The sequence below is a fragment of the Brachionichthys hirsutus genome, chromosome 10, assembly GCF_040956055.1.
Source record: "Brachionichthys hirsutus isolate HB-005 chromosome 10, CSIRO-AGI_Bhir_v1, whole genome shotgun sequence".
Taxonomy (NCBI): Eukaryota; Metazoa; Chordata; class Actinopteri; order Lophiiformes; family Brachionichthyidae; genus Brachionichthys; species Brachionichthys hirsutus.
This window is the reverse complement of record NC_090906.1, coordinates 1,733,045-1,756,349: the sequence shown is the minus strand read 5'-3', so window position 1 is coordinate 1,756,349 and position 23,305 is coordinate 1,733,045. Positions and strand designations below refer to the sequence as shown.

Below are 23,305 nucleotides of genomic sequence, written 5' to 3'. Positions count from 1 at the left end.
CATCATCAACCATCTGTCTCTCCTGGTAGACAGTTTGACACGTGGATTGTTGCCACCATGCTGTTGATTTATGTTGTTTTTGTGTTTTGATGAGTGTTGCTAATCTTTTCAAAGAGAAACAGAATAGAAACTGACAATTTCATCTGTAGGGTTAGGGTGAGAAAGAAAGCTTTATTTATGTCATTGTTACACTGCAAGCACACAATTAGATATTTATTTACACCCTAATACAACGAGCCGCTTGAAACAAACAATAAGTGTTATACTTATTTGATCTGCATTACTTTAAGACTATCCTCATTTTTTAGAGTTTGTATTTTTACTGGTTCAATAAAAAAAGAAAATCGCCTCACTTCCGGTATTTCATTGTGACGTGTACAGACGTCGAGTAGCGGTAGCTTCTTTGATACAGTGACACAGGTTTAGGTAATATATATTTATATATATATAATATATATTTAAAAGAGAGAGAGAGAGAGATAAATTATAAATAAATTATTACAGCGTTTTTTTTAAAAAAAGATTTTTTTTTCCAAAAAGAAAGAAAATGGTTGGCTGATAAACCGTTTGAAACGTGACGTACGTGTTATTTTTACGTAAGCGGAGTTTACGTACTGCTGGTTCATTTTTCCCTCTTCGCTGACAAAGCTGCGCTCGTATTGAGACGAAGATACTTTCACCGGTTTTACATTTTGGGGTTCCGTAGCTTAAACGTTGTATGAGGACGGCCGCCACACAATCCGAACATCTATAACATTCTTGTTGAAGGTACATATTTATAGTTACAACTTTTTTTCGTGTCATGCATTTGTTTTGCTAACGGTGACTACGTAGCTAGCTACGTAGCTAGCTGAAGCTCTAACTAGCTAACATTAGCTTGACGCAGGTAACTGGCAACCTCGTAGCTAATAACCGCGTAACTCCCAATGAACGCTATTAATGTGCGTTTTTCTTGATGTAAAAGCTTGCGATGCCTTTTAGTCTCGAAGAGTCGACGTGCGTTGTCTTTATTTGTGTCTTTAACCATGGCGCTAACGACGGCGTGTTAGCTGACGCGGAAACTCATGCTGAACGCATGCTAAAGCTAGCTGTATCAAACTTACGCGTGTTTATTTGTGTTTCTAAATGGCGCGAAGTGGATATATTGCTTTCCTAACCTTTCTAACAATGATTAGCATTAACGACAACATTAGGACATGAGACGGCCCTGTTTACTGCACGTTAGTTTAGGTCATTTGACCACCATGCTAGTGTAGTTTTCTGCGGTATCGTTACACTAAAACGTCGTTACTTTATTTGGGAAGTGCTTTGCTGAAATGTCGACCTCGTTCGGGAAACGACACGTAGCTGTACCCTTCAGAGCTTCGTCATAGCTAAAGCAGTCGTGTTTGGCATGTGTAACTTTTTGTTAGTCACTAAAACCAAACAACCTCCTTTAAACTTATTTCTGAATTAGGGTGTAAATATCGGTGTCTGGAAGCTAAGCTTTAAATGCTCTGTTTTCTATTTTTTTCTAGTTTCACACAGTTTTGGAGTGCTGCTGCGGAAGATTCGCCGAGGAGAGGTTGCTTTTCACGAGTGCTATCCTGTCCTGCTAGCAGGGCAAGATGTTCAACAAGTCGTTCGGCACCCCCTTCGGTGGAGGGACCGGGGCCTTCGGCACGGCATCGACCTTCGGACAGCAGAGTGAGTTGTTTAACTCGAATAAACTCCAGGATTCACGCTGTTTTTGTAGATCAAACGAGCGATTTTCTCCTCCTCCGTCTGCTGGATATTGACAGGTTGTGAGTAAACAAACACTATTAGTGACAAAAACAATCGTTGCAGATACAACTAGAAAACGACAATCAGAGATTGCAGACCCTCGCCTCCAAAAGACTATTGGATCTTGTGAGACAGTAAACCGGATCAGAGGGGCCAAACCTGCTCTAGCTTGCAGCTCTGGAACGTACTACAAGACTCCTTCTGGACTCTTTTTCCCATCATGCCATTCGTTTCCCTCCCTCTTAAAGTGGCAGTTTACAGCAGAGGCACGATTCCAGATGTAAAAATAATTCGAGAATCTGGATCCAGATCCGGATCAACGCCATTCTCGGGGAGGACCGAGCCACGGACAGAACCTTGCTTGTGTAAATTTTTCAAGTCGATTGGGTTACTAGTTTTTGAGTTATGCGCTCGGACAGACAAACAAACGCACCCAATTGCAATACCCTCGCCTCCGCTTCGGCGAGGGTAAATACACAGAGGTGTATATCGGTGTGTTTGGAAAAGTATGTACAGTATGAGGGAAACTTCAAACAAACATCTGAAATTTCTACAATATAGAAACCTTTGGGTGGTAATCCTTGTTCTTGTTCTGACATGTCATTAACTTTATGTCATCTAATGCTGCAGATGCAGGTTTTGGGGCGACGGGGGCCTTTGGGACGTCTGCTTTCGGGACCACCACCAATGCCGGAGGCTTGTTTGGTACCGCACAGAATAAACCTGGTTTGTCAGCTTCGCTCTATTTCGATTTTTGCCTGATCATTTCGTTTCTATTTATTTGGGAGTTGAGCCATCCGGCCATTCTCACCAAGTTCAAACCTGCGGCGTTTTAGATTTGTTTTGTTTGTCCGTCCGTCTGTTAGCAACATAACTCAAATGTTGGTGTGAAATGTGTGATGATCCAGAAGAGATCCTGGATTTTGGCTCAGTTTGAAATTTTCAGTAACAATGCAGGCGACGGAGATTCAAAATGTTCTCATATCTGTCCCGTTCTTTCCTTCAGGCGGTCTGTTTGGAGCCAGCACATTCAGCCAGCCGGCGGCCTCCTCCACCACTACCGGCTTCGGTTTCGGTTCAACAACTGGCGCATCAACGAGCCTATTTGGCAACACTGGCGCCGGCACCACCGGAGGACTGTTCTCCCAGCCCAGCAATGCTTTTGCTGCCAACAAACCCACCAGTTTTGGGAGTAAGAGGCGTCCTCATGTCATTATTCTTACCGTACAGTTTGTACATTTATTAGGGTCTGAAAGGTGTTTGTATTCTGGAAAAACGACCGTCAAGACACTTGTCTCGGTCACGTGGAACTTTAGTGAAAACATGAAGCCCCCAAACTCCAGAAAATGAGTTTAAAAACAAGCTTCAGAAGAGGAGCCTACGACCTCCAAGAAGAATAAAGCTTCTAACGAACGATACCAGAGGGACTTTGTTCCCTCCGTACGCTAACTGAAATGTTCTTAATGTCATGCGTCATCTTCGTGCTCGACGTGTGTCTAGAGCTGCAATAACGCACACGCACGTTTCCCCTCCAGACTTCGGAACCAGTACCAGCAGCGGAGGCTTATTCGGGTCAACCAACACGGCCGCCAACCCTTTCGGTGGAACAACCTCCCTGTTCGGAGGCTCTGGGTTCTCGGCTGCACAGCAGCCCGGAACGACCGTCAAATTCAACGTGAGTCGAAACGAATGCAGGATGTGAGGTGCGGTGTCTCGCACTCCGTGCACAAGAGTAGGGATTTGAAAAATATAAAACGTTGGACAAGAAGTAGTGGACACGATGAGCCAAAGAAGCTTTTGGCTCTGTGTCAGACAGAAAGAATGATCTGAATGCTCGTAGTTTTTGCATTTTAAACATCGTTTTTTTTTTTACTCCTACAGCCTCCGACAGGAACTGACACGATGGTGAAAGCGGGCGTGACCACCAGCATCAACACCAAACACCAGTGCATCACGGCCATGAAGGAGTACGAAAACAAATCGTTAGAGGTGAGTTTGAAAGCTGAGCCTTCGCTTCTCGGGACCGGAAGGTTGGTGCACTTTCCCGCTTTGGGAAGAGAGTCCGTTCGCTCTGCATTTCAAAGAACCCGCAGCTTTGAAAAGCGATTTAGTTTAGCTTTTTGCTCGAGGACTGAGACGCTGTTCGTGTCCGGTAATCGTTGTGACATTAAGTCAAGTTTAAAAGGAGCGTAAATCTGCAGAACGAGAGGAAACGCACGAAAACCAAATCCTGTGGAAAATGCCTTGTTTCCATTTCTGTATTATTCATTCTTTGGCAGCTCATGAATGGATCAGCGAACGCCGTTCTGTAAGAGAACTGGACTCGTGTTAGATTGTGTACTTTGAGTTTAACTCTTTCCGTTGTTTCCGTGCCCCCCCCTGCAGGAACTGAGACTGGAGGACTACCAGGCGGGCAGGAAGGGCCCGGCCAACCCGATGGCCGCAGGGACGGGCAGCTTGTTTGGAGCGACTGCAGCCGCACCGAGCGCCCCCGCCGGCCTGTTTGGCGCCGCCGCTCCCAACGCCGGCTTTTCCTTTGGCCCGAACAAAAGCACTTTTGGAGCAGCGAGTAAGTTCTGACGACAGCAGCGGCTTCTCGTTCGTCCGAGTCGCACAGAGACCGTCGGACGCCGAGTTGTGATGTAAAAATGCTCGTCCTCTTCCCAGCCGCCGTCACCGGCGCTTTCGGCGCGACCACCGGCGGCCTGTTCGGTCAGCCGGCCCAACAGCCGAGCGGCAGCCTCTTCAAGCCCTTCGGCCAGCCGGCCACCACGCAGAGCGCCGGCTTCTCCTTCGGCAACACCAGCACCATGGCCAACACCAGCAGCATGGTGAGGGAGCGCTCGCATCCAGCGTCAGGGGAGGCGCGGACGCCATGTTTTATGTCGCTGTGCTGTTTGAAGTTACCGTTAGGAACATCAAAGGATACGCAAGAACGGAGGCAAACCAACGATGATTTTAAACGGCTTCGGGTCGATTCGGTCACACTGCAGATAGTGTGTGTGTGTGTGTGTGTGTGTTCTCGTCTAACCCGTCGGCTTCGTTGTTAACCCTTCGGGTGCTTAAGCGGAATGGATGCAACTGTTCCTCAAAGTTCCTGCTCCTGAGTTCTGAAGACGTTTATTTCCCGCCGGTCCTCTCCTCCGACGCAGGGATTGTTCGGGAGCACGGCGGCGGCTCAGCCCAGCGGCTTGTTCGGCCCGACTCAGACGAGCACCGCCACCGGCTTCGGAACAGGACCCGGACTTTTCGGTCAACCCAGCGCCGGGTTTGGAAATGTTGGCGCTCCGGTATGAACAGGAGGACAGAATTATTACCCAGATAAACCGTGTTTCCTGTTCATCGAACGCATTATTCTGCCTTTCTGAGCATGTCATCGTCCTGAAGGTCCGACTGAAGCGCTGTCTGTGTGTGTGTCTGTGTGTGTGTGTGTGTGTGTGTGTGTGTGTGTGTGTGTGTGTGTGTGTGTGTGTGTGTGTGTGTGTGTGTGTGTTGTCTGGCACCGCAGAATTTATTTTGTAACAAGACGACTGGCTTCGGCGCCGCCACCACCAGCGCCACGTCCTTCGGCGGCGGCACCGGGCTCTTTGGCAACAAGCCGGCCCTCACTCTGGGGGCTGGGACCAACACCTCCGCCTTCGGTAAGTCTCCCGGCGTTCCGGAACGAGCCCGGGAAAAGGAAATGGTTTTCCGAAAAACTCACTTCACAAAAACCTTTTTGCTTTTGTCTTTTTACCTGGGAAAGGTTTCGGTGCAGCTGCTGCCGGGGGGAGTCTGTTTGGAAACAAGCCCGTAACGGGGGGGCTGGGGGCCGGACTGGGAACCGCCTTCGGAGCAGGTAGCGGCCCGATTGGCACCGTGTTTAAACGTTAGCAGGCATCACTTTATGAACTAGAAAATGACAATCAGAGATTGCAGACCCTCGCCTCCAATAGACTATTGGATCTTGTGAGACAGTAAACAGGGCTTCCGGATCAGAGGGGCCAAACCTGCTCTAGCTTGCAGCTCTGGAACGTACTACAAGACTCCTTCTGGACTCTTTTTCCCATCATGCCATTCGTGTCCCTCCCTCTTAAAGTGGCAGTTTACAGCGCAGGCACGATTCCAGATATAAAAATAATTATAGAATCTGGATCCAGATCCGGATCAACGCCATTCTCGGGGAGGACCGAGCCACAGACAGAACCTTGCTTGTGTAAAATTTTCACATTGATTGGATTCCTAGTTTTTGAGTTATGCGCTCGGACAGACAGACAAACAAGCAAACAGACAGACAGACAAACAGACCCAATTGCAATAGCCTCGCCTCCGCTTCGGCGAGGGTAATTACAGGAGTGATCCGATGTATTTAGGATGATGACGGTTATTAGTACAGTGTCCCGGTTGGCGCACGATGGGAAGCCCAAAAGAATAAATCAGAACCAGTTTGTTTATTGCTCGTCGTGAAACGGGTCCGGGGTTCTCCGTCTTCGGCGCCGTTAGACCGAGACTAGATGAAGAGTCTCGCCCGTCTGTGTTCAGCAGTCGGCGCCGGGCAGCCATCGCTGTTTGGGAACAACCAGAGCAAACTGGGCGCCGCGCTGGGAACGTTCGGGACGCCGGCTTTCAGCAGCGGAACCAACGCCCTGGGCTTCGGAGCGGCGCAGCAACCTGTTGGTGAGTGGATCGATCGGAACCGCTCGGACCATTAGCGGTGAAGCAGACTCTGAATAACGGTTTCCTGCGCGTCCCCCCAGCCCTCACTGATCCCGGCGCCGCGGCCGCCCAGCAGGCCGTGCTCCAGCAGCAGCTCAGTATCTTGGCGTACTCTCCGTACGGCGATTCGCCGCTGTTCAGGAACCAGCTGTCCGACCCCAAGAAGGAGGAGGTGAGGAAAGCGGCGGCCGCCGTTTGGGCTTCATTTAAACTGTATTTATCGCCATTTATATGATCTGACAGCGTTTGAAGCCAACCAATCCAACGGCTCAGAAAGCTCTGACCACTCCCACTCACTACAAGCTGACGCCGCGCCCCGCGACCAGGCTCCGCCCCAAAGCGCTGTCGTCATCGGGGGCCTCCAAGTCGCAGCTTTTCGATGGCCTGGATGATGACGAGCCCTCCCTGACCAACGGCGCCTTCATACCCAGGTAACGGACCGGTCGCCATGGCAGCGAGGTCGTCTGCCGGCGCTTCAATAAAAAAAACAAAAACGTGTGCGTTGTCGACAGGAAGAGCATCAAGAAACTCGTTCTGAAGAACCTGAACAGCAGCCAGTACAGCAGTCCAATCAGCAAGGAGACGGACGACCTGGCCTCCCCCGCAGAGTACCCCCAGAACGGACACGGGTGTGTAGACGTGCTGCACGCCGTCCGTCCGTCCTCGGAGCCGATCCCAGCTCGGCATCAATCGCAGGATTCTTGTTTTGATTGACTCGCCGACATTGTTCCTGATCAATCGAACGCTCCGTTTTCAAATTCTGCAGTCACTTGGAGGAAGAGGAGGAGCTGAGGGAGGCCCCGCCCCCCTGCGGCCGGCCAGACGACGACCCCGAGATCACTCAGTTTTACGTCAACCCCATTGCCAAACCCGTCCCGCACGGCCGCGGCCAGGCCAACCTGCAGGACACCATCATCGACCTGAACATGCACAAAGCAGCCCGGAACGGCCTGGAGGTCGGTGGCCGCCGTTTCCTGATGAAAGGTCCGATGAAAACGAGCCGCCGCCGCGTGAACGCCGATTTGTTGCTTCTCTTGTGTTGCTGCAGCTGAGCAGCGAGGACGTGTCGGCGTCTCTCGGGGAGGAGTCTCTGCAGGAGGAAAGGGAGGAGCCGCAGCTGGAGGCCCGGCGGTCTCCTCACCCAGCAGGTCCGAAGCACTTACGGTTTTATTTTCATAGCGAGGCATCACTTCCTGTTTAACCCGACGCGCGTTTCTGCTCCTCAGGCGTCGTTCTGAACCGCGCGGGCTACTACACCATCCCCTCCATGGCGGATCTGGCTGGCATGGCGGAGGACGACGGCGTGTGTGTCGTGGAGAACTTCTCCGTGGGCAGGAAAGGTAGCTCCTCCTCCCTGATGATGATGATGATGATGATGCGTGAGAGCGACTCCAGCTTCCGACCGCCGCTCTGTTCAGGTTACGGCTCCATCTTCTTCCCCGGTGAGGTGAACGTGACGGGACTGAACCTGGACGATGTCGTCCACTTCAGGCGCAAAGAGGTCATTGTGTACCCGGACGACAAAAGCAAGCCGCCGGAGGGGGAGGGGCTTAACAGGTGAAGCCCCGGACGCGCGTTGTATTCGAGGGCACGGTGTCGCCCGGTTCTAAATCGCTCGTTGCGTTCCTGTCCCCGGTCGCAGGCAGGCGGAGGTGACCCTGGATGGCGTCTGGCCTTACGACAAGACGACCTGCGCTCAGGTCCGGAGCCCGGAGCGCCTCGCCGAGATGAACTACGAGGGCCGGCTGGAGCGGGCCTCCCGCAGACAAGGAGCCCGCTTCCTGGAGTACCGGCCCGAGACCGGGTCCTGGGTGTTCGAGGTCACTTCCTGTTTCTTGCTGCTTCGCCGTTCTCTTTGTTGTTGTTGTTGTTGTTGTTTTTACTACGACTGACTCCTCCTTCCTCCCTCAGGTGGCCCACTTCTCCAAATATGGCCTGCAGGACTCTGACGAGGAGGAGGAGGACGTCCCGCTGAAGACCGACCCCAAGAAGATCAAGACGATGTCCCTCCCTCCCGCCAGACCGCATCAGCAGCCCCCGCCCTCCCAGCAGCAGGTGGCGCCGCAGGCTCAGGTAGCGCAGCCTGCCACCAGCAACACTCCTCACCTTCCTCATCCTCACTGTCACGCCTGAGCTCACGAAGGTTTCTGTTTCTGCAGCTGATCTGCTTTTTAAAACCGTTAGACTCTATTTCCTCGTTTTCACACGCCGTGCAGCATTTTAAGCCTCGCTGACGTTACTGGGATCAATATGATCAGGAATATTTAGTGCTTCTATTTTCAGGGCCGAGAGGTTCCACGTTTGAGGACCAAATCCAGAAAGTTATTTGTGGTGCAAGAAGGGCGAACATGAAGGGTGGAAAGGTTAGGGGGCTCGATACGACACCGGGGGGAACCTTTAAGGTTCCACCTGAGGAGCAGGTCGTTCTTGGGTTCAGACGGGACGGCGTTCCCCGCATCCCGCCGGGCCTGAAGAGAGGCAGAACCCTCGCCTTAAGTTGTCCAAGCAGAATTTCACTTCTGCATGGATCTGAGATTGTTAGAAATGAAGGCAGCCGGGATTATTGATTATTGATTATTGAGGATCGTTCTATTGGTGGTTCTGTTGTGTTCTGACCCAAAACCTAGAAGGAGCGACCGGATTGATGTTTTCTGCTTGACGGGAGTTTAGTCTTTGATGTTTACATTTTTATTATTTACAACATTTCATAGACAAAGTTTTCCGCTTTGATTGAAAGGACTAATAAAGTTGCTGAAGGTCATTTTTTTTTTCCTGTTGTGTGAAGATCAGCAACAGAAAAGACGTTTTTAGTTTCACTTAAACATCAAAGAGCTCTTTAACTGGATCTCAGTTAAAATGGCGGCCGCCTGATTACCGCCAGGCGTGATCGAGTCCGCCGTTAAACCCGCTGATCGTCCCTCGCTCTCGTGTGCGTCTTCAGTCCGCCGTTGTCATGGAGCTTGCGGGCGGCGTGGAGGAGCTGGACAGCGACATGGCCGACATCACCCAGAGCTTCCCGGCAGAAAGCATGCAGACGGGAGAGGAGGGCGGCGACCTGCCGGCGCCGGAGGCCGACCCGCTCGGGGGCGTGGCCTCTGCGGAGCTCGACGGCGTCTCCGCCACCAGCCACATTCCGTCCTCGCTGGGGATCAACCCGCACACCCTGCAGGTAGAGCCGCCGTCCCCGCCCGGGCAGGGAGTCCTCGCCGCCGCCGCCGCCGCCGGCCTGACGATCCCTCAAACGTGTTTTACAGATCATGAAGGCGTCGTTGTTTGCCGACGAGGAGGAGGAGCGCGATGCGTTCAGGGACCACGCGGCGACGAAGGCTTCTGAAGCTCCGTCCCCCGGCTTCGTCCTGGCGGGCGGTCGTGGCCGGCGCTCCGGTAGGAAACGCGAGCCCCTTGTCGACTTCCTGTTTGCCGTCTGCGAGCAGACGTGAATCAAACGCACCTCCCTCTGCAGTGGGCGGTCTCCTCCAGGCCCGGTTCAGCTCCGCCCTCCTGCCGGATTCGCCCCGCCCTCCTCCTCCTCTGTATCGGACGTCTCCGGCGCCCGCCGAGCCTCCTCGCTCGGCCTTCCTGCTTCCCGCTCAGCCCCCCGAGCCGTCCATCAGGACGGTGGGCGTCCGGCGCCTGCTCGGGCCCGTCCCCCTCAAGCAGTCGGTCACTTTGGGGAAGGTCGGTCAGCCGCGGCGTCACGTTTGAGACTGAGGCTAAAACCCGCTTCCTTAAACTCCCCGCTCTCTGTCGTGTCCTTCAGGGGGGCTTGCTGATGGACGCCGGTCTGTTCGCCGGCCGCTCTTTTCGGGTGGGGTGGGGTCCCGGCTGGACGCTGGCGCACTGCGGCAGCCGTCTGAGCGTCCTGTCGGGCGCGCCGCCCGAGCGCCAGGAGCTAACGGCCAAAACTGACTTCAACTTCCTGCCCAAACCTGCCAGGAGCAAACCGTAAGTCGGACCCGGCCGCGGTTTGTGTCGGCGCCGCCTCCTTCCCGGCCTTCGTCACGCGGTTCTCAGACGAGCAAACGGGAACGCCGACGGCCTGCTAGCGTTGTGGCATGTTCTCCTGCAGGCTGCGAGAGACTCCCTATAAGGTGGTGCTGGAGCAGCTGGTGGGTCTGGAGCCCCCAGCTGTGGCGTCCAGCCAGGAGGAAGAGGAAGAGGAGGAGGAGAGCCAGGCAGTGCTTCAACGCCCCCTGGAGATCTGCTTGAAGCACAGCACCGTGGACACCCCCGACGGCGCCGCGTGCCCGCTCATCCGACCGCGGCCCGGCGTGGAGGCGCTGCACGAGTACGCCGTCTGGATCAGCCGACTGAGCGAGGGGCGGGGCCACGCGGAGCGTAAGAGGAATCCTCTTTGATCCTTTTAACAGAGAAAAGGCGTTTCACTGTTTGTTTATTTGCCGCAGCGCTCCTGCGCCACTGGGCCGAGGTCTGGACCCTGTGCGAGGCCTTGTGGGGCCGTTTGGGCCCCGCCCACCAGGAGCCGGACGGCGAGACTCCCAGTGAGTACGATCAGCAGCTGGAGAGGAGGCGGGCCTTCTCCGCCTGGTTGTCCCGCGGGGCCGCCTCCAGGGTGACGGAGGAGGTGGCGTTGGCCGGGAAGGCCGGCCACACGGACGCCGTCTTCAGCTGCCTGACGGGGAACCGGATCGGCGAAGCGTGTCGGCTGGCGCAGCAGGAAGGTGAGCTTCACGCCGCGGGTGACGTCACGGCCGAGACTAGATCCACTCAATGTTCATTTACCGCTTTGTCGTACGTCGAGTCATAAATTCTTTATCAAATTCCGTGGTCCCCAACTTTGGAACTCTTTAGACAAGTCGTTAAAACTATTATCTACGTACACAATGTTTAAGTCTAATTTGGTGAAGTATATTCTGTCCAGGCATGTATAGTACTTTGAAATGAATTTGTAGTTTGTATGATCTTTGTTCTCGTTGTTTTTTTGTTTGTTTTGATTTTGGGTTTTATTTTACTTTATTTTATTTTTTTGTTTGCTGGGTTTTTTCCGTGCATCTTTTTCTTTTTAGCTTTTACTTAACTTCCTTTTTTTTTGTTTTATATATATATTGATTGATTTTGTTTAGTTAATTTGAACTTGAGGGGAGGATTTTTATATAAGCCCTTTCGGCTTCTTTTCCTCTCCTGCACTGTTATTTGCCTTCGTAATGTTTTGTTTATGTTTATTGTTGTGCATATGAATAAAATGAAATGACGCGTCCGGCGCCGCTAACCTGCGCTCCGTCCCCAGGGGACCACCGTCTGTCCCTCCTGCTGTCTCAGGCTGCCGGGTCTCAGTACAGCCGGGACCTGCTGGCCCTTCAGCTCGCCGACTGGAACCAGATGCAGACCGACCGCTACCTGCCCGAGGAGCGGCTGCGCATCTTCGCCTTGCTCGCCGGGAAGCCCGTACGGTGGCGTCTGATTGGCTCGCCGACACATTCGCAGCGTTCGCTTGAGAACGGTAACGAAACGTTCGCTGTCACTTCCTGTCCCTGCAGGTGTGGCAGTCGTCCGACTCGGTGGTCAACGTTTGCGCCGGGCTGGACTGGAAGCGCTGCGTGGGCGTGCACCTCTGGTTCGTGTTGCCGCCGACCGCCTCGGTGGCCGACGCCCTCGCCAAATACGAGTCCGCCTTCCAGGTGAGCCTCGCGCCGCCGCCGCTACGGCCCGCGTTGCTTCTGGCGCCGCTGACGCCGTCTGTGATTCTGCCTGTTCCCCAGTGCTCGTCTGCGGGAGAGAAGTACGCCTGCGCTCCCCGTCCTCCGTACATGGAGGCGGAGCCGGAGGAGGACGAAGAGGCGTGTAAACGACCACTGCACGACCTTTGCTTCCACCTGCTGAAGCTGTACGGCGACAGGTAAACCAGCCGACCGGCCGGGTGTTGTTGATCGACCGGGTGTTGTCGGCGACGACGACCGACCGGGTGTTGATCCGCTGATCCCGTCTGACGGTCGCGTGGCGTTCCTGCAGACGCTACAGCCTGCAGCAGCTGCTGGAGCCTCTGACCGTCACCTGGCGGCGCCTGGACTACCGCCTGAGCTGGCACCTGTGGGGCGTCCTGCAGGCGCTGCACTACGCCCACCTGAGCGCCGCGCGGCAGGGACTCCTCCACGCCAGCTACGCCGCTCAGCTGGAGAGCGCCGGCCTGTGGCACATGGCCGTCTTCGTCCTGCTGCACATCGCCGACCACGCGTAATGTCAAAGCGAGGCGCGGGACGGACGCTGGGCGGTGCGTGAGCGTCGCTCCATCTTCCTCTTCTTCCTCTTCTTCTTCAGGCAGCGGGAGCGAGCCGTGAGGGAGCTGCTGGCCCTCCACTGCCCCCTGCAGGAGACGGACGAGTCGGCCCGGAGGGAACGCTTCCTCACCGAGCGGCTGCTCGTCCCGCAGGGATGGATCCACGAGGCCAAGGCCACCCGGGCCCGTCGTCACGGCGACAGGCACCAGGAGGCCCTGCACCTGTACCGGGCCGGCTACTGGAACCAGTGCCACCGACTGCTGATCCAGCATCTGGCCTCAGGTCGCGACTCGTTCTTAAGTATCGATTCCACCGGAAACGATACATGAAAGCAACTTTGTTGTTGTTTATCCGTAGACTGCGTCGTCAACGACAACCACGACTACCTCCTGGACTTCCTGGAGGGGCTGGCGCTCCCCGAACGCAGCGCCGCCATTCAGGACTGGGACACGGCGGGGCGGGTCTACCTGGACTACATCAGAGTCATAAAGACCCTGCAGGACATCCAGCAGGTGGCGCCGCCGCCGCTGTCTCGGAGACCACCGTCGGTGCGGTGGCTCCTGACCTCTGACCTCTGTCTTCACTCCCAGACGGAGAGCACGAGTTACAAGCTGGAGCGCCTCTACACCGACGTCACGTCGCTCTGCAGCCGAATCGAGCTGCTGCCCTGCAGCACCGCCAGAGACCGCCTCGCCCAATCAGGTGAGGGCGCCGCTTCCGTCATCGCCTCCGGCTGAACGCAGCCCGGTTTCGTCTTTTTATTTTACTCCTTCCTCGCAGAGATGGCCAAACGCGTGGCCAACATCCTGCGCGTGGTGATGAGTCTGCAGCAGGGCGACGCGGCGCCCGACGCCCTCGGCGTCCCGCTCGCCCGGCTGGCGCCGCACATCGCCCGCCTGCCCATGCCGGAGGATTACACGCTGGACGAGCTGCGAGGCCTGACGCAGTCGTATCTCCAGCAGCTCGTCGTCAGCCAATGAGAGCGCGGCGGGGGCAGTGTTTACATGTTGGGACCTCGTGGCGGCCTGGAGTTTGAAAGGACGCCGTTAAAGCGGCTTGCTGGCGGCCTCGGAGCGAGGCGAGGAGTTTGAGCTTCTTCAGCGCCGTCGGTTTGTAGGAAACGGACGCAGAGCTTCAGCGTGTGTGTGTGTGTGTGTGTGTGTGTGTGTGTGTGAAACGGCGCCATCAAGCCACCGGGACCAGTAAGCTTTACATTGGACATCAAATTTGGACATTTTGGTTTAACTTTTCGACGCATCAGGGTCAGAACCGCGATCGGACTCGTCGCTCGGGTGCAACTATGTGGTTTCACCAAATTTTAATTGTCCCAAAATCAAGGGAAGTAAAAGAAATAGACGCCGGTGGGTGGCGCCGCTGAGATGTGCCGATGGTTGGAGGTTTCTGGTTCCACAAAACGTTTCTGAAGCTTCACAGCGGACCCGGAGACCCGGGTCCCGATCCGGTTCTCCACGTTCTCGTTCCTCCCTGAAGCTGTGGAACCACACAAATGTTTCGTGGACTAAAAACCTCCACCAGGAGGCGGCCGAGGAACGACGTCAGCTCGGATGACATCAGGATTACCGAGCCCAGAGCAGCCGCAGCGTTCCATATAGAATCTGTGTGTACGATCCAGCGCATTGTCGGCCTATTTCATGTTTAAGAACCCGAGTCTGAGTTCTGTTCATTTAGAAACCGCTCGTTTCTGCTTCGTGTGAATCCAGTCGAGTAACTTTAACCCTACAAGAAGCTCTGGAAGATAATCGTCAGACGTGACGCGTTGTTTTGTTTCGTTTCTTCAGATTTTGATTTTATTGCGAGTTGAACAGCTCGCCGTCGTGTGACTAAAGACAATGTTCCTAAAGCGACGTCGCTCCAGCGGGTGCGCCGACGGCTCCGTTAAAAACATGCAAAGTGTAAAATGCTGAACGGTCTATTTTTGTAGGTTTCTTTGTCTGGTTGGTTTCGATGCGAATCAGACGCTGTGTTTCCTGACAATTTTGTTGATATTTTTAAAATAAAGATTAAGTAGTTTCAAAAATACGTTTTCATTTTTAATTTCAGAATTTAGTTCTGCGAGCCACGAAAGTGCGTGAAGCTGCGTCCTCGACGGTCGTCTGAGAAATGAGAAGCGGAACTTCTGAAACTGTCGACTTCAGATCAAACGTTTAATGTCGGAATCAAAGGAAATTCTTCTGACATGCAGGCGTTTCAACTGAACCGACATTTGGTCGCTTTAATGAGGAATGGTGCACGTTTCATCAAACATCACAGAGGAAGAACGTTTCAAACGGTAAAATAAATACTTCAGGCTCCGACGACGCCCAGCTCGCCCTGATCTGCCGGCTGATGGGTCGTCACGGCAACGGTCGCTTATGTCACCATGTACTCCTGCCGCTTGTTGAGCCGCACCTGGCAGAGCGACACGGCGCCCACCGCCACATAGATGGCGGCGGCGATGAAACAGTTGATGCCCACCTGGTTGTAGAGACCGTAGACGGTCTGAGGAGGGTTCTGACTGCAGGGGAGAGGAAGAAGACGCAGCAACGGTCAGTTCGCCCGCCGGGTGGTTCTGGATCACAGCCCCCCCCCCCCCACCATCCTCAAACGTCTCTGACTCACTCCTTACGAATGTCCTCTTCGGTGAACGGGACGTCCTCGATCAACACGGCTGACTTTGCGCTGAAGAAGATTCCCAACATTCCCTGGAAGAAAGCAACAGAGGGTCTGTAGCACGGAGGGTCAAAGGTCACGTTGAGCAGCTTGCAGTCAGGTGGGGGTCAAAACATTGAGTGAATAATCGTGAGGATCTTTCATCATTTAGACATCGTGGTCGGGAAGTTACCTTTAACATCTGTGACGTAATTGTTCTGATTTACGCAACCTATTTAAGGAAAACCTGACTTCCTGTTTTCAAACGTCACGTGACGGAGACAGAAATAAGGCACCTGACTCGAACGGTGATTTCTGTTCCTAAATTTAACCTCCTCGGATTGTTACCAGATAATGTTCACGCGTTGGCATTTGTCTCATTAAGCCGATGACTTAATTATGACGAATCCGATATTCCTTCCATTTCCCACGGCCCTGAACGCCGCGGCTTCACCAGCTGCTAAACCGTTCATTACACAAACCCGAATGTTCCAGATAATCAGCCAATCTAACGTAGTCTAACGTTGGGAGGGGCGATAAATAAAATAATATATATATATAACGTGGCCTGAATTCAACTATGTGAAACGCCAGTGTCCGCGAGAGGTTTGCTAGCTAACATAAAAATAATTCCAGGAAGTAGTCGGGTCCCCAATTCGAGCTCCACATCTTACCAGCATGATGACGCCCCAGATGCTAATCACTATCCCGCACGCGGCCACCTTCGGCCCGCAGAACAGAAGCGAAGCCATTTTTTGATCAATCAGGATTTTACTTTTGATTCAGAAAAATGTGACACAACCCATCGATGGAGGACGAGTCAGCTGATTCCCATCACTCGGCTTTACTCGGTGAAGGCCGGAAACGGTCGCGTTACGCAGAGCAGCGGCCAATTAAAACGATCCACGTCACAACCCCGCCTTTTCATTTGAGACTGACCAATGGCGGTCGTTTTTCAGAGTCGCTCAACATTTCCTTTATCCCGTCCACCATTGTTGTACTATATTAATAATATTTTCCTCTGAATATGTAGAAATGATCCCGAACTGATTCTTGCTATATTATTGATACGAATCTTCCATCGTGTTGTTTTTTAATCTTTCCGCCGGTTGTATGGAAGCCCGCTAATGCGAGAGAGCTAGCCAACCTCTCGGGAGCTAAGTTCAGCTAGCAGCTAGCTGCTCTTTTATTGTTTTGATTGAACAGCGGCTTTTAAAGTGAAGAACCTCGGCTTCCTCGAAGAGATGACGTCCGCCTCTGCGAAGGTTCGTTATCTGCCTCGTTATACTGCTGCGGACTCGTCCGAGCTGGGACTGTGCGCATTAAAGCGAGTCTGAACTAGATGAGGTGACGCAGCCGTAGACAGAATTCCCTTCAGAAATCTAATGATTTAATACATTTATTTGTGGCATTAACACATATTAAGATGAAAAGTGCTTGTCTTTTCCCCCTTTAATGAATGCAATCTAACGGTGAATTCGGCATGCACTTAAGGCCTTGAATATGTGACCTTAAGATAGAAATCCAAACTTATCTGGTCGTTTTCAACAGTCATAAGTGTTGAAGATGGTTGATTAGCAAGGCAGCAGTAGATGAATCCTGCAGACTTCCGATATTTAAGTTGTTTAATATTCTTCTTATTTATCTATCCATTTTTATTGACTGAAACAATGCTAAATCGTCTTCACTGCAGGTGGGGGAGATCTTCTCAGCAGCAGGAGCTGCCTTCAGCAAGTTGGGGGAGTTGACCATGCAGCTGCACCCGGTATCGGACTCCAGCCCTGCGGGGTGAGCAAAACACACATGCATTGTGTGATATTAGCATACACGAACTAACTGGGATTATTTTTATATAAGGTTAAAAGTCACATCACTTTGTCAGTAAAATATATACTATAAAAACTACGATTAAGCTTTGATAGGAAGCAGGAGATGTTCTCCAGATGAGTCATGGTGGCCACTGTTTAAAGTAGGATCCAGATATGAATCCTAATCTGGGTCTCAGAGGCAGTCATTGATCTTTAAGTGCAGTCAGAGACTCAAATAGATGCAGACAGCGTCTCTATGTGATGCGTGTCTCTGTCCTCAGAGCCAAATGGACGGAGACCGAGATCGAGATGTTGCGTTTGGCAGTGCGGCGATTTGGAGACGACCTGAACAACATTAGCACTGTGATCAAAGAGCGAACTGTGTAAGTACGCCTTTCATCAATTCAATTCAGTTTTATTCCTCTAGATAACAGAAAGTCACCTCGAGGCACTTTACAGGAGGGAGAGAGAGGGACAAACAGAGGGAGAGCGAGCACAAGACTACAGGGAAGAGAGAGAGAGAGAGAGAGATTACTGATATATATTTATAACATGAATAATCAGAGTGAGAGGGAGGAGCTCAGTGTGTCATGATGTTAAGCCACCAGTGCTGGCCTATGAGAGCATATTGATTATTGTATTGATTAACTATAAGCTTTGTTAAAAAGAAAAGTCTTTAGTCTACTCTGGAACATAGAGATGGTGTCTGTCTCATGAACCAATCAGGGAGCTGATTCCACAATAAATCTGCTTTTGGAAATATTTTGATATATATATACACACACACAGTAATACCTTGACGTACGAGTATAATTCGTTCCTGGACTGAGCTCGTAACTCTAATCGCTCGCATGTCAAATACATTTTTCACTTAGAAAATAACAGAATTTCTTTTTATCTGTTCCGGCTGTCTAAAAGCTACGGTGGCCCAGAAGGGCAAAACACAACAACAAATGGAAGTGTTCAGAGTCTGGATGCTGACAGCCGCCAGCTGGAACTTTCTCTGTTTATTAAGCGTCTATGAACCGTTATCGATGCTTCTGTTCAGGAAGAGCAGCGCATGGACTTCATTTATAAGTCAAGACAAGACGATATCGTTTGTTTTTAATTACATCTGCTTTTTTTGTGTGAAGAATGCTGACGTTAGATTGTTAATATAACCGGTTAACTGCTGAAAAACAAATCTGACTGTGATGAAGTCGGTGCCATGAACCTCACCGCACGTCGCCGGGGACAACCTGCTTTCGATCGACCAGATTGACTCGTTCTTCCCCTGCAGGGCTCAGATCAAGAGCACGGTGAAGAGAAAGTTGTACGAGGACAGCAGAGTCCCCATTTCCTCTGAATCCCCAAAGAAGCCTGTCAAGAAAGCCCCCGTTGCCATGACGCCGACGCCTGCCCCTGCTGCCCCTCCGATGATCGCCGTACCGACCTCTCAGGTCGGCGTGCCAATGAGGATGCAGAGCAGCCCCTCTCTGGCCCCTCCCATCAAGAAGCAGAAGGCCGCAGGTGAGAACGGACGGGAGGCGACTTCCGGGCGGATCAAATGGCAACGTGATGCAGAAAACACTCACCCTCCTCTTCCTCCTCCCCGTAGACGTGACGCTCAGCGCGTTGAACGACTCGGACGTGAACAGCGACCTGGTGGACATCGAAGGTCTCAGCGACGCCTCCAAGAAACTCAACTTTGACCAAGGTGAATGTCTCAGAGAGACTTTAAACGCGCATCACACCGTTGCACTTCATCCAGAGACGCCGTTTCCTGTTTCCTGTTTCCTCAGAGAGCCTGAACCTGGACTCCAGCCTCATCATGAACGCCACTGACCTCCCCCTGCTCTCCCGCTGACCCTTGACCTTCCATCTGTTAGCATTCTGACATTTTTCTGCATTGGTGTGTTCATTCCTGAGCTCAAAGGAAGAAAAGCAAAATAGTTAGTTTGAAATTCATAACAGTTTTTTTTTTTTTTTAAGTGTAGTTTGGAATGATGAACGGCAGGAAGAGCTTTTTAGTCCTCGGGTTCATCTTTGCTAGAAATAGAAATCAGACGGAAAGAGTCCAAAAAGGACTGAAGGAACATTTCAGGAAAAAAAAGAAATCAGGAATAATAACAATAAACTTCAAACCTGTCATCAGGAGGAAAACACTTTTTTGTTCATCTGATCTGCAGACCAGTGATGGAACCCGTCTCTGGTCATGTGACCTGAGGAATAATAAACAGACAGTGATGTTAGAACGAACTTCCTGCTTCTCATTCAGAGTGACAAAAAAAAAAAACATTCTATGGAGCTCAAATCGGCATTTCTGGTTTCATCTGTAGCTCCTGGAGGGTTGTACCATTAAGCGGGGGGGGGGTTAGTCAATCAGGTTATTAAATAGAACAGTTTGCGTCTCGCCATTTCCTTTTTTCTGCCCTTTTAACACGTCTTTGCTTCGCCTCCCATCGTTTACACTTTAACCTTCATTTTTTAATTGATCCTTGACTGTTTTGACAAGTCGGTCTAAAATTACACGAATATGCTTCTACTACGTGAATACATAGACACAAATATATAATTATTTCCCATAAACTGTTAAAATCCATTTTGTTTGGGGTCAGCAAATGTTGTTTACGTCGCAAGGCATTCTGGGTGTGACGTCAAACGCGAAATAGGTTCGTAAATTGATGGGAAAATTAAGAAAACCACAGAGATAGGACCAATGTGTGAAAAAACCGAAGCATGTAGGCGTTTAAAAGACAGTATTTTGAATAAAAACGACATTTTCTGATACTCTTATTGATAGTTTTCATACACAATATATATATATATATATAGTTGGTAGACTAATTGTCCTCAGAAGTCCTTTTACCAGATCAGGAGGGAACGAACGCTTGAATATAGACTTTTATTTTACAGTTGCATAAAAATACATCAACTCTTTTGTCATATGTAGAGAATCTGTCCAAAAAGAAAAGAAAAGAGGAAAACAATATTTACAGTTTGAAAATACCTGTGAATGTTTCTCGAAAGGTGACTTTACTTCCCTTTAATAATCACCAATAAAACTCTTTAGCAGCCCTTTCAATATCTCGTTCAGGCAGCTTCTAACCTTTCCCGAAATCAATAAACACAATGTTCTCCAACAGAGTTTCACTGTCACAGGGAAAACACACACAAAAGAAAATTTGGATTTTTGCTTCCCTAATCTATAAAGTGCTTAAAGTTTTCAAACTGATGCAGCTTGAAAACAGGAAATAAACAGGACAATTCTACGATTTTAGACATTTGGGGTAAAAAGGTTCAGGAAAACCTTCCAGGATGTTTTTAGCACAAAGTAACTTTTACCTCATTCTGGAGAGTAATTATTACCTTTTAAAGTTTTTATGCTCATTAAAAGTCTGCATAGAAATAATAGTTTTGGTAAGTAACAAATACAAAACGAATATTTCCCAACGGACATTTTAATCTCCTGTTCCTGAACTGAATATTCTGACGCAGTAATCCATGCGATCGATCACATGACTTCAGGTGGCGCCGCGCAGACTCCACCCACTGATGACGTCAGATGCAAGCAGGTGGAAGAACTGGAAATGGCCTCCAACAGGAATTTATCATTTTGTTTAAGTCTGATCTCCTGTAGCGAATAGAGCTGTTGGATGCGGCGAACTACGGGTCACAGGAAGGGTCGAAATCGGAGACCGTTTGTTCTGAAATAATCGCTTCAGTGCTGGAAATGTCGATTGATCACGCATCGACCAATTGCTGACGGGACAAACAGAAGAAAACCAAATCCCCCCTCAGCGTCGGGTCGACATCCTTTTCCAGAAGGAATGGATAATAAATGTTTCAAGGGGAAAAAGACGGAAGGAAATAACCCAGAGCGGACGCGCTAATCAATACTTGAGAACTCGGAACCCGGTCCCGAAACAGAAAACCAGATTCTGCCGCCGTTCTTGTGGCAGATTGTGCAAAGACAAAACACGACAAACAGGAAATGAAGCTGCAGCACTTGTCTGTGGCGGCGGGTTGTTCACACCCGAGACGCCCGTCCTGCTCGGAACCGTCTAAAGGCTTCAAAGTTTCCGTAATCGTGGAACAAACACTGGAATGGAATAAAACTACCCGACAGCGTGCTTAAACCCGAAGCATGACCTTGACCTTTGGCTTCTTTTGGGTTCTCTGCTGAATCGAGGGTTATCTTTCAGCAACCTTTATATCGTTTTCGGGGGTGCGTTCACACCCAACACACAAACACACACACACACACACACCTCTAAAGTCAGCGTCACAGAAGCCGCGACGAGCCCAGAAACAGAGCAGATCAAAGCATCAAAGTGTTCCACAAAGGACGAGCTTCCAATAATCGCGTCAAAGAAAAAGAAATTAAAGAGTTGACCCGAAACTGTGCAAAGTACAGGGGGGGGGGCATAAAGACGCCTGGATAAAAGGGTCTCATGGAGACTCTGTACAAACATCTCACAGGCGGAAGGTCAGGCGATTGGAAAACATGGCACTTCAAAATATTCTTGTCTGTGGAAAACGAACTCGAGCGCCGCTCCTCCGGCGACGACGCGCTCAGGCACGACGATACGAAACCGTACAATACTGTGCAAAAGTGGGACGCAGAACTGCAGCTACTTTCTGCAAACCCCAAGACTATCATGACCTTTGACCCCCGCCCCCGATGACACGCCGCTCTGAAGTCAGTTCATGGCCGATTACTGTAAAACGTGTGACTGTCGGAAATCCGCTCGGCTGCTTTAACGGCGATGTGCAACCCTGGTGATGAAGAGGATGGTGTCTAATGGAGCCCCCCCCCCCCCTCTAGTGTCGCGTGAGCAGCCGACGAGCGCGCATTTAAACATTAACCCATTCAATGCCATTGACGTCTAAAGACGTCCGTTAGGTTGGAAGTTGAATTCTGCCTCTCTTCAACGGTCCAAGTCCAGAACGAAAGACGGTCGGAACGCAACTGATGAAAGACGAGAGTTTAATCTTTCATCCGGTCGGGTCGCAGTTTGCATAGTCGTAGTAAAGAATCTTCAAAATGAGCTGAAGCCGGCATTGAATGAGTTAATTAATGCCCAACTCCAAGATCACTGTAAAAAAAAAAAAAGATTGAAAAACACACGTTTTTGGCCTGATCTGAGAAACCCTGTCTCGTTTTTAAACCGGACGTACGTCGACATGGAGGGAAGGTTGGGCGGGGCCTCTTTTAACCCTAACCCGCCCTCTGAGAGGCCGGCGAGCGCTCGCCGTCCCGCGGCGGCGGGCCGAGCAACCATGATGCTAAAGCAGAACGACCACCCAGAATATGTGACGCCACCTGAGGGAAAATGGCGTGCTTTTAAAATCTCGAGGGAATAATCAGGGAATTCTTAAAGAAAAAAAAAAAGTTAAAACCGATTGGTCCTGGTCGCCCCAAAAATAAAATCAATCCGACGCAGCTGGTTTCAAGTAGAAAGAGTGAAGTCGGTCGGACAGGAAGCTGGCGGCTCCTTCGGGAGCGTCGCCGTCGCTTCGTACAATCACACACGATCGCTATTTACAGATAGATACACTATTAACAAGCAGCTCTTTGGCCGTCTGCTCAACGGGTCGGCCCGGAACGCCGTCGCCCTCCGGTGGAACCTCCGAAACCTCCAGCGTCAAACGTTCGGAGCGTTCGCCTCCGTGGGTTCGTTTCCATCACGCATCACCGGATACTCGAGTTGAATCATTTCTCTGATGGCGGGCGCCGTCTGACGCACGCCGAGCGTGGAACCCCGGCGCCTCCAGAACCGTTGATCCGATGCCTCACATGGAGACAGGGGGGGGGGATCCGTAACTCGACACCTCCAGCTTTAGAGGTGGCTGATGTCCCGACGACGACTCCGGGAGCTGATGGGAGGAGACGTGAAGGACAGACGGCGATTCGGGAGGCGTCCCACGTCCACAGGCCCGAAACGCACGCAGACGTTCCATTCCAGATTTAAGCCCCGCCTGCTCGTCAGTCACTTCCTGTCATTCTTCATCCAATCCGAGAGGAGGAAGAGGCGGGACGTTGATTGACACCGGCAGACGATTGGAACAGAAATAAGGTGCACATTTGGGTGGAGCTGCTGCTGGTGGGCGGCGCCCACAGTAGGGGGGGGTCGTGTCTGCGGGTGAGGACGCGGGGGGGGGGGGGGGGTT

General features: G+C 51.4%; 3 protein-coding genes across 3 annotated transcripts; 2 read left to right on the top strand and 1 right to left on the bottom strand.

The window, feature by feature from the left end:
- The first annotated feature begins 1,607 nt into the window (after positions 1-1,607).
- nup98 (nucleoporin 98 and 96 precursor) lies at positions 1,608-14,733 on the top strand. The gene is made up of 34 exons (XM_068744068.1): positions 1,608-1,686; positions 2,395-2,490; positions 2,771-2,956; positions 3,300-3,439; positions 3,646-3,753; positions 4,150-4,333; positions 4,432-4,595; positions 4,917-5,054; positions 5,273-5,405; positions 5,510-5,602; positions 6,286-6,420; positions 6,501-6,631; positions 6,703-6,890; positions 6,972-7,098; positions 7,236-7,415; positions 7,508-7,607; positions 7,686-7,799; positions 7,878-8,016; positions 8,102-8,279; positions 8,371-8,532; positions 9,401-9,628; positions 9,714-9,843; positions 9,923-10,137; positions 10,220-10,404; positions 10,529-10,797; positions 10,866-11,141; positions 11,708-11,865; positions 11,958-12,098; positions 12,180-12,316; positions 12,430-12,651; positions 12,736-12,977; positions 13,053-13,207; positions 13,286-13,397; positions 13,476-14,733. The coding sequence occupies exons 1-34, from the start codon at positions 1,608-1,610 to the stop codon at positions 13,673-13,675; spliced, it is 5,445 nt and encodes a 1,814-aa protein (XP_068600169.1). The 3' UTR covers positions 13,676-14,733.
- Positions 14,734-14,836: 103 nt separating this feature from the next.
- rnasekb (ribonuclease, RNase K b) lies at positions 14,837-16,211 on the bottom strand. Its single transcript, XM_068744761.1, has 3 exons — positions 16,019-16,211; positions 15,315-15,397; positions 14,837-15,210 (listed from the first exon to the last, which is right to left on the bottom strand). The coding sequence occupies exons 1-3, from the start codon at positions 16,094-16,096 to the stop codon at positions 15,066-15,068; spliced, it is 306 nt and encodes a 101-aa protein (XP_068600862.1). The 5' UTR covers positions 16,097-16,211; the 3' UTR covers positions 14,837-15,065.
- A 126-nt stretch (positions 16,212-16,337) lies between these two features.
- Positions 16,338-19,390, top strand: bacc1 (BPTF associated chromatin complex component 1). The gene is made up of 6 exons (XM_068744463.1): positions 16,338-16,609; positions 17,038-17,132; positions 17,434-17,535; positions 18,432-18,661; positions 18,750-18,848; positions 18,934-19,390. Exons 1-6 carry the CDS (start codon positions 16,589-16,591, stop codon positions 18,996-18,998), a joined length of 612 nt encoding a protein of 203 aa, XP_068600564.1. The 5' UTR covers positions 16,338-16,588; the 3' UTR covers positions 18,999-19,390.
- The last annotated feature ends 3,915 nt before the right edge of the window (positions 19,391-23,305 follow it).